Source organism: Aquarana catesbeiana, linkage group LG01 (genome assembly GCF_042186555.1).
Source record: "Aquarana catesbeiana isolate 2022-GZ linkage group LG01, ASM4218655v1, whole genome shotgun sequence".
Classification (NCBI taxonomy): Eukaryota; Metazoa; Chordata; class Amphibia; order Anura; family Ranidae; genus Aquarana; species Aquarana catesbeiana.
In genome coordinates, this window is record NC_133324.1 from 817,858,707 (window position 1) to 817,873,351 (window position 14,645).

The 14,645-nt window shown below is 44.2% G+C and overlaps 1 protein-coding gene across 2 annotated transcripts in view; it reads left to right on the forward strand.

The window, feature by feature from the left end:
* The first annotated feature begins 1,484 nt into the window (after positions 1-1,484).
* The window catches only part of AASDH (aminoadipate-semialdehyde dehydrogenase), a 95,613-nt gene continuing 82,452 nt past the window's right edge, over positions 1,485-14,645 (forward strand). The window contains exons 1-2 of one of the 2 annotated variants that reach the window (XM_073608399.1): positions 1,485-2,003; positions 10,334-10,588. In XM_073608399.1, coding sequence (XP_073464500.1) covers positions 1,981-2,003; positions 10,334-10,588 — 278 coding nt within the window. In that variant the 5' untranslated portion in view covers positions 1,485-1,980. Of the gene's footprint in view, positions 2,004-10,333; positions 10,589-14,645 lie in introns of those variants that run through there. The other variant, XM_073608405.1, reaches the window with a different exon arrangement.

Sequence of the window (14,645 nt, forward strand, 5' to 3'; positions counted from 1 at the left end):
GGCCACGATCGGATGGCCTCCCCCTCATCTCTGATCGCTGCCAGACCAACGGCGACCGCCTCGGGCACCGGGGGGGGGTCCGATTGGACCCCCCGCCTGGGGGAAGGCAATCACGTACCAGGTACGTGATTTTGCCTGCCCGTGCCATTCTGCTGACGTATATCAGCGTGAGGCGGTCGTCAAGTGGTTAAAAGAGAATTGTACAAAAAAAACAAACAAGATTGGTTAAACCCACAAGTGCTTTTTTTACCACTACTATTCCTTTATATTTCCTTTTGGAATTTACAAATGCAGCAATTTAGAAATCAGATGAAAGGTTCAGCGCTGGAAAACACTTTTTGATACTTAAAAAGTGCATTTTATATACAACTATATGGATAAGACCAAAATTAGGGACAAATGAGGAGGAATGAGGGACAGAGGGACATTGCTCCAAATCAGGGACAGTCCCTCGAAATCAGGGACAGTTGGAAGCTATGAATCTGTACGGCTGAATTCGCATTGCACAGACATCGTATGTGATTTGCACTTCAGTGCGAATCACATGCGATCTTGGACAGCGCACGTATGTGAACAGAGCCTTAGTTCTTTTCAGAGGGATATACTTCGGTCTGTAAATGAGAGCAGTTTAACCAATTAAAGACTAAACCTTTTTCTCCTTTCCTCACACAGACAGGTCTTAAGGAAAGGACTACGGATATATGGCAAGTCTGTTTATTTGTGATCAGCTGTGATTGGACAAAGGGGAATGGGGTTCTGGGCGCACACCCATGGACACCCTCCCAGAACTAGCGCAGTATTGAAGTGGTTAATGGTGATCTGGTTCATGAAAAAATTTGATTTCTGTGATTGTGTTTGAGCAGTGGTCTCACAGAAAATGACGATACTGATTGTTGTTTAAAAATCTTCATTATGCTATTCAAAATAAACAATTCTAAAATCTGAACCATTTCATTTAGTTGTGGCCCTCGACCAGTTACCAAATCACTTACGTGGTCCACGTTCTTCAAAAAGTTGAGCACCCCTATTTCATACCTTTTTTGAGATGGGGATGAGGGGCACACCCCCCCCCCCCCCGTCAGGCCCCCCCAAACGAGAAATGTACAAATCAAAAATGATTGGTTAATTGGTTAGACCCACAAGTGCTTTTTTTTTTTTTTTTTTTACCGCTACTATTCCTTTTTACAGTATTGGCTTTTGAAATGTACAAATGCAGCAATTTAGAGTTTAGATGAAAGGCTTGGCACTGGGAAACACTGTTTGATAGATAAGTAGAGCATTTTATATACAACTATATAGATCAGACAAAAATAAGGGACAAATGAAGAGGGACAAAGAGGGACAGAGTGAGTTTGTTCCAAATGAGGGACAGTTGGGAGCTATGCTAATTTACAAAGATGGTGGTCTTGGTCAACTTGGATTAGATCTCAGAATGAGGCTTGGTACTGTAAGGGAATGAGGAAGTGCAGCAATCATGTAGGCTGGCCAGGATTTCAGAGCGAGGCTTGGCTCCTATTGAGACACAGGGAAGTGAAGAAGTTATGTGGAGGTTGTATAACTCGTATTGCTGAGTGAACTTGAGGACTAGAAAAGGTTTTGTGACTACTTTATTGTGTGCAGGAATTGAACGTAGATTTCCCCGCGCTGTGTGCGTCGTGCTTTGGAAATACATGTCACACATTGCTGGTGAAATGTCAGCTTAGGGTGCAATGCACAGAGACAATGTGGGTACAGCATCCGCTCTGGCCCCGACATAATCAATACGCGCGCACGGCGATTGGTAGATACACTCGGTTACCATAGAAGCAAAGCAGCGTTCTGCAGAGAGGGATCGTTTCCGGTCTCTATGCGTGTCAAAGGCAGGATGTGAAGCGACTGCGCATACGGCATGTTTGTGCTACTACCGAGAAGCATGGGAAGTATTGTGACTGATGGATGGAGCGAGGTGGACCTGCCAGGCCTGATAAGTGTTGAACTATAATGGAATGCCTCTTGCAGAGAAGGTAATATAAAAAGGATCAAACATCTAGGAGTGTCTGCTTGCAGTTTGTAAACTCTGTCTGTTGTATTTAAAGGATAAGTTCACCTTTCTGCAAAAAAAAAAAAAAAAGTAAATGCACTTTTTTCCCCTGCAAAAATATGAACATTTATTCTTTCTTGCACTGGAGCCTGCAGAACGTTGCACCTGCGATCAGTGGATGGTGGGCTCCTGCAGACATGTCCTCCGACTTTCTGCCTGTACCTCTGTACAGGCTTTCTGTTTGAAAGCTGGAGGACATGTCAGTGGACTACAAGGAAGATCATCAGCAGCCCATTGAAACTACAAGTCCATGAGCTGCGGTGGCAGATTCCTGTGAATGAATGATGCGGGTGGAGCCCCCACACAGACACGCTTTTTTTTTATGTGTGGCAGTGGGTGTGGGGAGAAGAAGCTCTGCCTACTGTCACAGGGAGGGGGAAATCAGGGGTGTCGGGGAAGGTGCTGGAGTATGTTACAGATTATCGCTAGAGAACAGCAGCTATAAATCCTCCCCCGTGTTCACCTTGAATTTCTGGTGTTTTCACCTTTTCAACCCACAATACATGGAATCCCAGCTCCACCTTTTCTCACCACTATCTCTTAAAATTTGGGCTCAGGCGTGTTCAGATCCTAGTCCCAACCCACCTAAACAATCCCGCCAGGAAGCCGTCATTGCTCTCTGCCAATCATGAGCAGCCTAGTAAGGTCATGTGTATGTGCATCTGCAGGCAGGGAAATGCCTCACTGCCTATGACTGGCGGTGTGCAGTAATGGCTTCCTGGCGGGATTGCTTAGGTGGGTTGGCACTAGGATCCAAACAAACCTGAGCCCATCCCTACTGATTAAGGATGAGCTCCGGCGTGTTCGCATGCTGCACGTGCCGAGCCCGCCAGGAAGTCGGCACGGCACAGCGCTAATCACAGGCAGTGAGACATTTCCCGATCTCTGCAGCCGCACATCGGACATGTCTCACTGCTTGTGATTAGCGCTGCGCTGTGCCGACTTCCTGGCGGGCTCGGCATGTGCAGCATGCGATCATACCGGAGCTCATCCTTACTACTGATAAGTGCATTACACATGTGCAGCTTAACCTTGGAATCTACTTTCTCGGCTGTCGTGCACAGTGTGTGCATAGAAGGCACCCACCCCGGCATCACAAAGATTCACTAGTGCAGTGATGGCAAACCTTGGCACCCCAGATGTTTTGGAACTACATTTCCCATGATGCTCATGCACTCTGAAGTGTAGTTGAGCATCATGGGAAATGTACTTTCAGAACATCTGGGGTGCCAAGGTTCTCCATCACTACTCTAGTGGCAGATGTCTACTGTGTACATACGGTGTACGGCACCCGGGAAAGAAGACTCAAAATTTAAACTGCACATGCGCAATTCACTTATCAGTGATAGTGGTGAGAAAAGGTACACATGAAGTGGCTGAAGGAGATCAGCATCATAAAGAAAAAATGTTAAAAATAGTATTTTATGAGGAAAAAAGCATGCCAGTTATTTAGGATAAACCATTTTTAGCAAATGTCATCCAGTCATTTTTTTTCAGAGGAATTTAAAAGTATTTTATAAGGCAAAACATGCAAGATGTGTGATGTACAAGGCTTAAAGGATACTTTTTGGATAAAGGTCACCTTTAGTACTGTTACATTTTACACCCAAAAACTGAGCGATCTCTGGTCCTTGATCACTCAGTCTTCGGTGTAGAGGCAGCGGGGACAGATGCAGCATGGGACCAATGCCCGTCTGAGATTTATATTTGTACCCTATTTACTACCTAGAAAGGATAAAGATTTTTGCATGAGGATCTATAGATGACAAATCTATAGATGACACCTTCTCTCAACTCTATACGCCCTCCTACAAGCTCTTATACATGATGACTTGTCACCTTACACCATGATGTGCTACATTGGGATGGGTCTTTGCCCGGCTTCGGTATTATAGAGATATTAGCAGATGGATATCCTTTAGCGGGCAGGTGGGAGTCATCTATGGCATTAAAAGCTTTGGTAATAAGTGGTGCTATTTGAGGGGCAAAAGTTTGGACCCATCTAGTCCAGGGCATTTGCCTATCTTCAGGTCCTTGATGGCGTCCAAGAATTCGGACGTGACCAAGGATTTGTTGAGCTCCAAAGATTCTAGTGTATCGATTGTGGGCAACGCCATTTCCATAATGTAGTCTCGCATGTTGTCGCTAGAGGAGGTGGTCTCGGTGTTCAGGGCTTTAGGTGATAAGTTTGTAGAGTTGGGAGTAGTATTGTCTAAAGGAAGAGGAGATGCCTTTCGTAATGAACGTCTTATCTTGATTGGATTGGGTGATAAAAGGGATGGAGCATCGGGGTGGTCTAGGGTGGATGGTCCGCGCCAAGTGTTTACCACATTTGTTAGCTTGGAAGTAGTGGAGATTTTTCGAGACAGGGAGCGCTATCGAGGAGTGCGAATCTAAGAGTTGAAGTGGATCTCGGTGGGCATTAGATAATTGAACGAAAATGGTAGGGTCCAAGTCTCGCTTGTGGAGAGGTTTGAGGTCTGCAATAGTGGAAAGGAGGCGACGGATATCGTCAGCTCTGATTCTTTTGAGGCAGGAGCCGTGCTGTATGAGCACACCCCACACCATGCATTTTAGGGCTTCCCATTGATTGAGGGGAGAGGTAGTGTCTGAGGAGTGATTGGATGGTTCCGAATGGTTTTGGAGATGTCAGCTACACAGAATGAGTCTCGTAGCAAATTGTCATTGAGCCTCCAGTGTATGCCTCTATGGGTTTGTTGGGGAGCGCGCCAGGGTCAAATAGACTGGGGCGTGATCAGACCAGAGTAGGTGGCTGATAGAGAGGGGGAGAGGGGTATCTAGCAAAGATTGTGAGATCAAAAAGTGGTCGAGTCTGCTGTAGGAGTTGTGTGCTGCGGAATAATGGCTGTAATCCCTCTCTGTGGGATGCTGGACACGCCAAACATCCACTAGATGGGAGGAGTGTAGTAGGGATTTGATGCGGGTCAGTGTAGAGAAAGAAACAGAGGACTTGCCCGAGGATGTGTCTGCAGGCCGGGGACAGGGCGATGTTGAGATCTCCACCGATGATAAAGCAGGGGACCCCAAAGGATGATAGTCTGGTGAGAACGGAGGAGAGTAACCGAGCCTGGTCCACATTAGGAACGTATATGTTGGCCACTGTGAAGAGAAAATTGTTTAGTTTCAGTTTGAGAAAGATGAAGCGACCAGCCATGTCAATAAGGGAGTCTAGGACCTCAGGGTTAAAAGATTTATGGAAAGCAATGGAGACCCTTTAGATTTGGTATGGAGGTTAGTACTATGATACCATTGCTGATAATATCTGTTGCGCAGGGCAAGTATGGAGCCTGTGCGATAATATGTTTCCTGCAATAGTAGTATATTGGAGCGCATTTTGTGAAAGTGGTAAAGGATCTGGCTCTGCTTCTCCTAACGTTAAACCCCCTGCAATTAAAAGATGCTAAAGTGATCGGGCAGTCAGTCGACACAAGGTATTCATATCAGCGTGGGGGGGGGGGGGGGGGGCAGTAGGCAAGTCAGGCTTCTCATGGGTCAGCAGCTCTTGGCAGGGAAAGCGGGCCAAGGGAGGCACAGAGAGAGAGAAAGAGGAGGAGAGAGGGAAGGAGAGAAAAGAAAGCAATCAAAAAGGAGATGAGAGGAGAGTGACGTAAGTCAAGGGGACCTTAAAAATATAAAAACATTTATCTCGGTCACAGTCAGCGTCTCCAGATCGAAAAATTGTAGGTGGGAGCAATTGAGTGAATTCACTTGGGAACAATGGGAAAGGGGACCAACAGGTCAAATGTAGGGAAAAATCAACGGTAACAAAAAAGGCCACTAGGTGGCTCCAAAGGATTACAAGTAAGGGATAAAAACAAAACCTTACATCGTGATATACAGGCATACCCCACTTTTAAGTACACAATGGGGTTTATTTACTAAAGCTGGAAAGTGCAAAATCAGGCTCACTTCTGCATAGAAACCAATGAGCTTCTAACCCCAACTTGTTCAATTAAGCTTTTGTAATAAAACCTGGAAGCTTATTGGTTTCTATGCAGAAGTGAGCCTGATTTTGCACTTTCCAACTTTAGTAAATAAACCCCATTGTGTACTTAAAAGTGGGGTATGCCTGTACAGTAGTATACAATGCCCATGATGGCACTGAGAAAAAAAAAAAACCTTAACCACTTCAGCCCCGGACTATGTGGCTGGCCAAAGACCAGAGCACTTTTTGCGATTCGGCACTGCGTTGCTTTAACTGACAATTGCGCGGTCGTGCGACATGGCTCCCAAATAAAAATGACGTCTTTTTTTTTCCCCACAAACAGCTTTCTTTTGGTGGAATTTGATCACGTCTGCGTTTTTTATTTTTTGCGCTATAAACAAAAAAAGAGCGACAATTTTGAAAAAAACACATTTTTTTTTACTTTTTGCTATAATAAATATCCCCAAAAATATATAAAAAAAACTTTTTTTTTTCCCTCAGTTTAGGCCGATACGTATTCTTCTACATATTTTTGTTAAAAAAAAAATCCCAATAAGCGTATATTGATTGGTTTGCGCAAAAGTTATAGCGTCTACAAAATAGGGGATAGTTTTATGACATTTTTATTAAATTTTTTTTTTTTTTTACTAGTAATTAGAGCTGCACGATTCTGGCTAAAATGAGAATCGCAATTTTTTTTTTTTTTGCTTAGAAGATAGATCACGATTCTCACGGCGTAACATCATCTTTCACTTTAAACTAAATAATTGGGCTAACTTTACTGTTTTTTTTATTCATTGAAGTGTACTTTTCCCAAAAAATTGCGTTTGAAAGACCACTGTGCAAATACAGTGTGACATAAAATATTGCAACAATCCCCATTTTATTCTCTAGGGTCTCTGCTAAAAAAATATATATAATGTTTGGGGGTTCCAAGTAATTTTCTAGCAAAAAAAATCTGATTTTAACTGTAAGAAACAAGTGTCAGAAAAAGGTTTAGACTTTAAGTGGTTAAACTTCCTGCATATTCACACAGAAGTTTCATCCCTTTGATCTAAGGGTCGGTTCACACATGGACAACACGACTTTAGCGCGACTTTGTACCGCAACTTCAACGCGGCTTCAGCGCGACTTTAGCGCGACTTCAGCGCGACTTCGGCAAATTACGAGGCGACTTGAAGTCGCCTCCATGACAGGCGACTTCGCCTGTGGCCAATCACCTCTCTGGGAGGGAGGGGGGAGGGAGGGGTTTTCTCTGCAAAGTCGCTTGAGAGATCCGACTTGCAGGCGACTTACATTGAGTTGAATGGGTACAAGTCGCCTACAAGTCGGATAGAAGTAGTACAGGAACCTTTTCTGAAGTCGGAGCGACTTCAGTAGTGTCAATTAAGACGCTCCCATTGCCTACCATGATAATCTAAATGCAAAGTGACTTGGGGCGACTTGGGGCGACTTGAGGGCGTACAAGTCGGATCCCAAGTCGCCCCAGTGTGAACTGACCCTAAGTCAGAAGAGTAACATGATGTTAAAATCTTGGCAGAATGCCCGGTTTGGCAGACTGCCAGAGTAAGCAGAGACACTCCACAACATAGATGTCAGAGGGGGTGAATCAAGATCTTGATCTTTTAACGATTAATTGTGCAGCTCTACTGGTAATGGCGGCGATCAGCGGTTTTTTTTTTTTTCGTGACTGCGACATTATGGCGGACTCATCGGACAATTTTGACACCTTTTTGGGACCATTCACATTTATACAGCGATCAGTGCAATTAAAAATGGATTGATTACTGTGTAAATGTGACTGGCAGTGAAGGGGTTAACCACTAGGTGGCAGTGTAGGGGTTAAGTGTGTCCTAGGGAGTGATTCTAACTGGGGGGGAGGAGCTACGTGTCACACATCACTGATCACCGCTCCGATTACAGGAAGCTGTGATCAGTGACTGTGTCACTAGACAGAACGGGGAAATGCTTGTTTACTTTAGCATTTCCCCATTCTTCCTCTCCGTGAGACGATTGCGGGTATCCGCGGGACCCGCGATCCTACTCACGGAGCTCGTGGTGGGCGGCGCCCGCACGATGGCACAGCGGCAATTTCAAAGGGGCGTACAGGTACGTCCATTTGCGCAGCCGTGCCATTCTGTCAATGTAAATTATACAGGCGGCAGCTGGCAAGCGGTTAAAGGGGGGGGGTGCGGTGAAAACTCGCAGGACAGAGTAGCCCCCTGGTCCCCAGCTCCACGGGTATCAAACAATATTCAAAACCAGTAATTAGACAATACAATACTGTAATGTTAAGGCATGGTAAAGGTTATTAACAGGTTAGAGGAAACTCTGTACATTGGGGAGTATGTGATTGAACTGAGGGTAAGCGTAGTGTAGATAATTGTGGGAAGCAGCATCGTAACACAAACATGTTAATTGAGGTGTTAGAAAGACAGTATACATAAGGAGGCACATATGAGGGGCGGATTATCTAGAGCAACCTGGAAAGAAAGAGTGAGACTAACATGAATGTAACACGAATAACAGTCCAGATCATAGGACAAATGTACTTTGAGGGGAGAAAAAAAAAAAAAATGAGAAGGTCAAAACAATCAGCAAGAAGCAGAGTAGTAGTAACATGCTGGGGAGACATACTTCAGGGGGATTGAGCCTACGTATGCCCTGGATTGTCACAGGGGCAGTCCCTGCAAAGGAAAAATAACCAGGATGATTGTCCAGGCAGGGTTCAATCGTTGGGGTCCTGTTGAGACATAAGTCTGGGGTTGCGTTTGTGGCCTTGCTTCTGCCAATGTGGGGTAACGGCTAAGCCAGGGGTGGTCGGTGTGAATGGCCAATCCGAAAGAGAGACTTGTGGGAGCTCCAGCGTGCTGAGGAATGAAAGCAAGTCACCCATGGTGCGGAAGATGGCAGTTTTACCATTGTGGTGTACCTGGAGGTGGAAGGGGAATCGCCATTGATATTTGATCTGGTTGGATTGTAAGAGCTGTGTAAGTGGTTTCAGTGCTTTCCTTATTGCCAGTGTCTGACGTGAAAGATCTGGGAGAGGCATCACAGGGGTGTCGTTGAAGAGGATCGTGTTCTGTGAGCTGTCAGCTCTCGTGATGTTCTCCTTGATCCTATAAAAGTGGACCCGGCACAGGGTGTCTCGCACAAAGGAGGGGGTCAGGGGTCCGGGACCTCAGGTCCTGTGCACACGGTCCAGTTCAATGGGGTCATCTTTGGAGCATTTTAGTAATTAATTAAAGACAGCTATCACGGCCGCGGGCAGATTTTTCGGGTCTACAGTCTCAGGGATCCCGCGTATGCCCATGTTATTGCGACGATTGCCATTTTCAGTGTCGTCTTGTTGGTAGGAAAGCTGCTGTAGCATGACGGTGTGAGTGTTAAGGATTTTGTCATGAGCCTGCATAGTGTTGCTGAGGCTATCTGTGGTGCTTTCTATGTCCTCAAAGCTGGCTCCTATGTCCTTTTTAAGGTCAGAGATTTCTTTCTTTGTACGCTTTTTCAATCCTGTGGACGCAGATGCAGGCATTGGAGCGGCTTCTGGTAAGCCTGGATGGGAAGTCTGGGTTCTCAGGGAGTGGGAGACGGCTGTGTTAGCTTACCTGTGTATGCAGGGCCGAGTCAGAGCGGTCTGGGGATGGCAGTGCCGGCGCCATCTTGAATTCCAAACGGCGATGTGTGGCGGCCTGAGATCTGGCAAAATAGTCCTCCAAATCACCTCCTTGTTGGTTCCCACTGGTGCCCTTTGGTGCCCTGAGCTTCTCCTTCCCCATGTGCGGTGTTTCGGGGGAGTTTCCTGGAGAAAAGTAGTCCATGGAGCAGAGGGACTCGGGAGCTATGAGAAAGCACGTCCTACTGCTCCATGCGGCAAGCCATGCCCTCCCCTTCACCGTTTTAGAGTGTAAGCTGTTTTGTGAAATATTCCCACTCCTGACCTCAGTGTAGGCTGTAATGTCATAAATTTAGCCCTTGCATTGTCTTCTGTTTGCAGAAGGATTCCTGTATACTCATGTCATCCAATAAAACATATTAAAGAAAAAGTAAAACTTACTGAAAACACATTCATGTCTACTCCACATGTGCACAGTTAAAGCACTCTATACCGGTGTCATCACTCAGAGTGTGGACGCCTCCGCCAATGACAGACTAATACACATATCCTCACTCCTCCAAAACTTGTTCTCACTTTAAGTCTGCATTGCGTCTTATGACTAAATTTTTGTCCTCAATCTGAACATACAGTGTAAGTGTTGGTTTTCCAGTATTAATAACAAATCCTGTATCTTTTTCCTTTTTACTAGGTTCTTCACCTCTGACATTCAAATGGAAGGCACGTTGCATAAGATGGTGATAACGGCGGCTGCTGTTTATAAGAACAGGAAAGCGGTATGTTTCCAAACATACGATGAGCCTCCTACATTCTACACCTATGGAGAGATGATGCAGCTAGCTGAAGAGCTTACTTGTTTCCTTAAATCCCTGCTTAATGGTTTGCAAAAATGTGTGATTGGGCTCTTTTGTCAACCAGGTATACAGCTGCCCTCATGGATTCTAGGGTGAGTTTGCCTCTGGCACTTTTGAGCTACAGTTGTTATTGGAGAAGAGTTTAATGCCATTACAGTTTTTTTTACTCTTTGCCCAGGTATTGAAGCCCACTTCTTAAAAAAACATACCCTTGAAGTGCCCCCCCCCCCCCCCCCTGCACTGCAAGGGTTACATGCTCATTAGCTGTATGCTGTAGAGAAAGAGGCTGTATTTGCTGCCTTACCCTCTTCACTTTGAGATGTTTGGTACTATCCTATTTTCTGATGTTCTGGGCTGTGGGCGGTTCCTTTTGTGTCTTCACGTACAATATTGGACTATTAGTCATATGACTGCTGCAGGGAGCACAATAGAGAAGAGGCTGCAGGGGAACCAATCGCACAGATTGTGTGTGTGTGTGTGTGTGTGTGTGTGTGTGTATATATATGGAGGGGGGGTCAACTGCAAGGGTGTTTTCTTTCTTGTGCCTGGAGTTGAGGTGAAAACTCTTCAGTTAAATCAAACCTGTCATAAAAGATACCCTTCAGTGTCTAACTTACCTTAAAGTGATACTAAAAGTATACTTTTTTTTTTTTTTTGCTTTAAAATAAAAACATGTTATACTTTCCTGCGGCGCTGTACAATGATCCCTACCTCCTCTTTTGGAGTGCTCCACTGGCGCTGTCCGCTCCTCCTTCCTGTGGGTGCGCCCTCGGCAAGCCATGTGCTAAATGTCCCTGACAGTTGATCACAATGTTAAAGTGATTGTAAACTATCACCTTGTAAAGCAACCCATTCAGTTAAAATTGAAATGAAAGACAAAACATTTGTGTCTAGATATAAAGAAAAACATTTTTCTTTTTTTCTTTTTTTTTTTTTTTTTCTTTTCTTTCTTCTCACATTCCATCTGTTCCCAGCTTCATAGGAGCTAGAGGAGAAGCAGCAGCACACCGATCTTCCCAGTAAATGACTGTTCAAAGTGATGGGAGTAGCCTGACCATTGCAGGAGAGCAGGCTGAGTTCCAGCGTAGCTTGAGAACTGACCATGGTGTGTTCCCCTGCTTAGTGTGGTCAGCTTTTGATAGGAAAGTAGAGGGACTGGCAGGAACCAGGGATCTTACACAAAGGAATGCAATACAAAGAGAACAGGGTACTTTTTCTTAAAAGTACATGGTACAGCAGACACCTATCAGGAATATGAAATGTTGGTTAAAACAAACAAGTATTGGTGATAGTTGCGCACACAATGTTATGCCCCCTGGCCCTTGTGTGATTATGCAGGGGACTAGTAATTGTCCACTCATCAGGCCCCAAGCTCTGCATTGTAGGAGCCATAGCACAGGCCCCTAATGCCCTTTGGTACTTGGATTTTGAATAAACCACAGCAGCGATAAAGGGGCTGAGAGATGGCATTAAAAATACGTTTATGCACTGTGACTGGAGGGTGCCTAGCATAGGTTGGGTGTGTGTGTGTGTGTTTTAATTTTCACAACAGATTTACTTTTACTGAAGGCTCTTATTTAGGAATTCAAGTAGTGAGGATCTTGTGCAGTTGAATTGGGTAAACACCACAAAATATATTGCCAATGAGAAGTGTCAAAAATTATAAAAGGACATCTTGAAAGTGCCATATTTTTGAAAATTAAAGTGTATCTAAACAAAAGAAACAAAACAATTCATATATCACAGCTTACCAGTCCTTAGATGTGGTGATTGCATTCATTTTCACTTTTCAGGCTAAGAATATTTTCAACATGTAGAGAAAATAACTGTTAATTTTACCAGAAATGCAGTGTCCTTGTTGCTTCCTGTGATTTTAAAAGAGCATAAACATCCTTATCTCTCTATTCTATAAATGACCAGGCCCATTAATCTTATGAACAAAGGCAGGCATGCTTGAACTCCAGCCTTTCTGACAATCATGGCTGCCCTCATAGATACAGAGGAGAAGAAGTGTAGATATGAAGCGTCAGGAAGTGTGTTAGGCCAGCCATACCCATTTTGAATTTCGGCCGGTTCAGAAGGTTCGAGATTCAAACCATTAGTGGGCAGGTTGAATGTACCAAGTTGATCCAATTATCGCAAGTGCCTTCTATAGCCACTAGCAATAATCACTGTCTTCTCTCGCAACCCGTGGTTGCAGGAAAGAAATTTGTATCGTTTTTGGGCTGCGTTAATCAGGATTACCATTTGAAAATAAAGGAAAGAAGCCCAGAAAAAGAAAACTAATGCAGCCACCCCATCTTACGACTGGTAAGCTGCGTTATATTAAATGTATATTTGTTTTTGGATTTAGATATGCTATAAACTTTTTTATATTTTATACATACTGTATATCGGTGGCAATAAATACATTGCTGTATCTTGAGACTTTAAAGTGAATCATTTTATTCTCTAATGCCCCGTACACACGGTCAGACTTTGTTCGGACATTCCGACAACGAAATCCTAGGATTTTTTCCGACGGATGTTGGCTCAAACTTGTCTTGCATACACACGGTCACACAAAGTTGTTGGAAAATCCGATCGTTCTAAACGCGGTGACGTAAAACACGTACGTCGGGACTATAAACGGGGCAGTAGCCAATAGCTTTCATCTCTTTATTTATTCTGAGCATGCGTGGCACTTTGTCCGTCGGATTTGTGTACACGCGATCAGAATTTCCGACAACGGATTTTGTTGTCGGAAAATTTTATATCCTGCTCTCAAACTTTGTGTGTCGGAAAATCCGATGGAAAATGTGTGATGGAGCCCACACACGGTCAGAATTTCCGACAACAAGGTCCTATCACACATTTTCCATCGGAAAATCCGACCGTGTTTATAGGGCATAAGACTAGGTTTACACATCCACCAAGAACAGTCATTCATCTTCATTTTTAACCACTTCCGGACCGCTGCACGCCGATATATGTCCTAACTTTGAAGAAGGATATCTTTGTTATGGCTGCAGTTAGCTTCTATAATCCTGGTATCCTCTACTTCGGCGGGTGGTCTGGATTCAACGCAAGATCACTTTTATCGGCGGCAGGAGAGGAGCCCCTCCCGCCGTGCTCCGGTGCCCTCCGCTACTTACCGGAGCCTTCGGTAGCGGCGGAGGCTATCGGATGCTTGTCCTTCCTCGGTATGGAGACGAGTGAGGGGAAGATGGCCTCCACCTGTCTCCATACCATTGCAGGGCGGAAGCGACGTCAAAACATCACTTCCGCCCATAGATCTTAAAGGGCCATTTTATTTTTATTTGTCTTAAACTTTTTCAAATGACAAATTTTTTTTTTTTTTTTTGTGTAAATATGAGATCTGAGGTCTTTTTGGCCCCAGATCTCATATTTAAGGGGTCCTGTCATGCTTTTTTTTTCTATTACAAGGGATGTTTACATTCCTTGTAATAGGAATAAAAGTGACACCATTTTTATTTTTTTTATTTTTAAAAGAACAGTGTAAAAATAAAAGGTAAAATAAGAAAAAAAAAAAAAATGTGCCCGACCCGCGGAGCTCGCGTGCAGAAGCGATCGCATACGTGAGTAGCACCCGCATATGAAAACGGTGTTCAAACCACACATGTGAGGTATCGACGCGATCGGTAGAGTGAGAACAATAATTCTAGCCCTAGACCTCCTCTGTAACTCAAAACATGCAACCTGTAAAAAAAGTTTAAACTTCACTTAAGGAGATTTTAAAGGGTAAAAGTTTGTCGCCATTCCACGAGCGGGCGCAGTTTTGAAGCGTGACATGTTGGGTATCAATTTACTCGGTGTAACATTATCTTTCACAATATAAAAAAAAAAATTGGGCTAACTTTACTGTTGTCTTATTTTTTAATTCAAAGAAGTGTATTTTTTTCAAAAAAAGTGCGCTTGTAAGACCGCTGCGCAAATACGGTGTGACAGAAAGTATTGCAACGACCGCCATTTTATTCTCTATGGTGTTAAAAAAAAAAAAGTATAATGTTTGGGGGTGTTGGAGAAAAAATGTATAATGTTTGGGGGTTCTAAGTAATTTTCTAGCAAAAAAAGCTGTTTTTAACTGTAAACAACAAATCTCAGAAAGAGGCTCGGTCCTTAAGTGGTTAAAGTCTCATGAATGCCTGT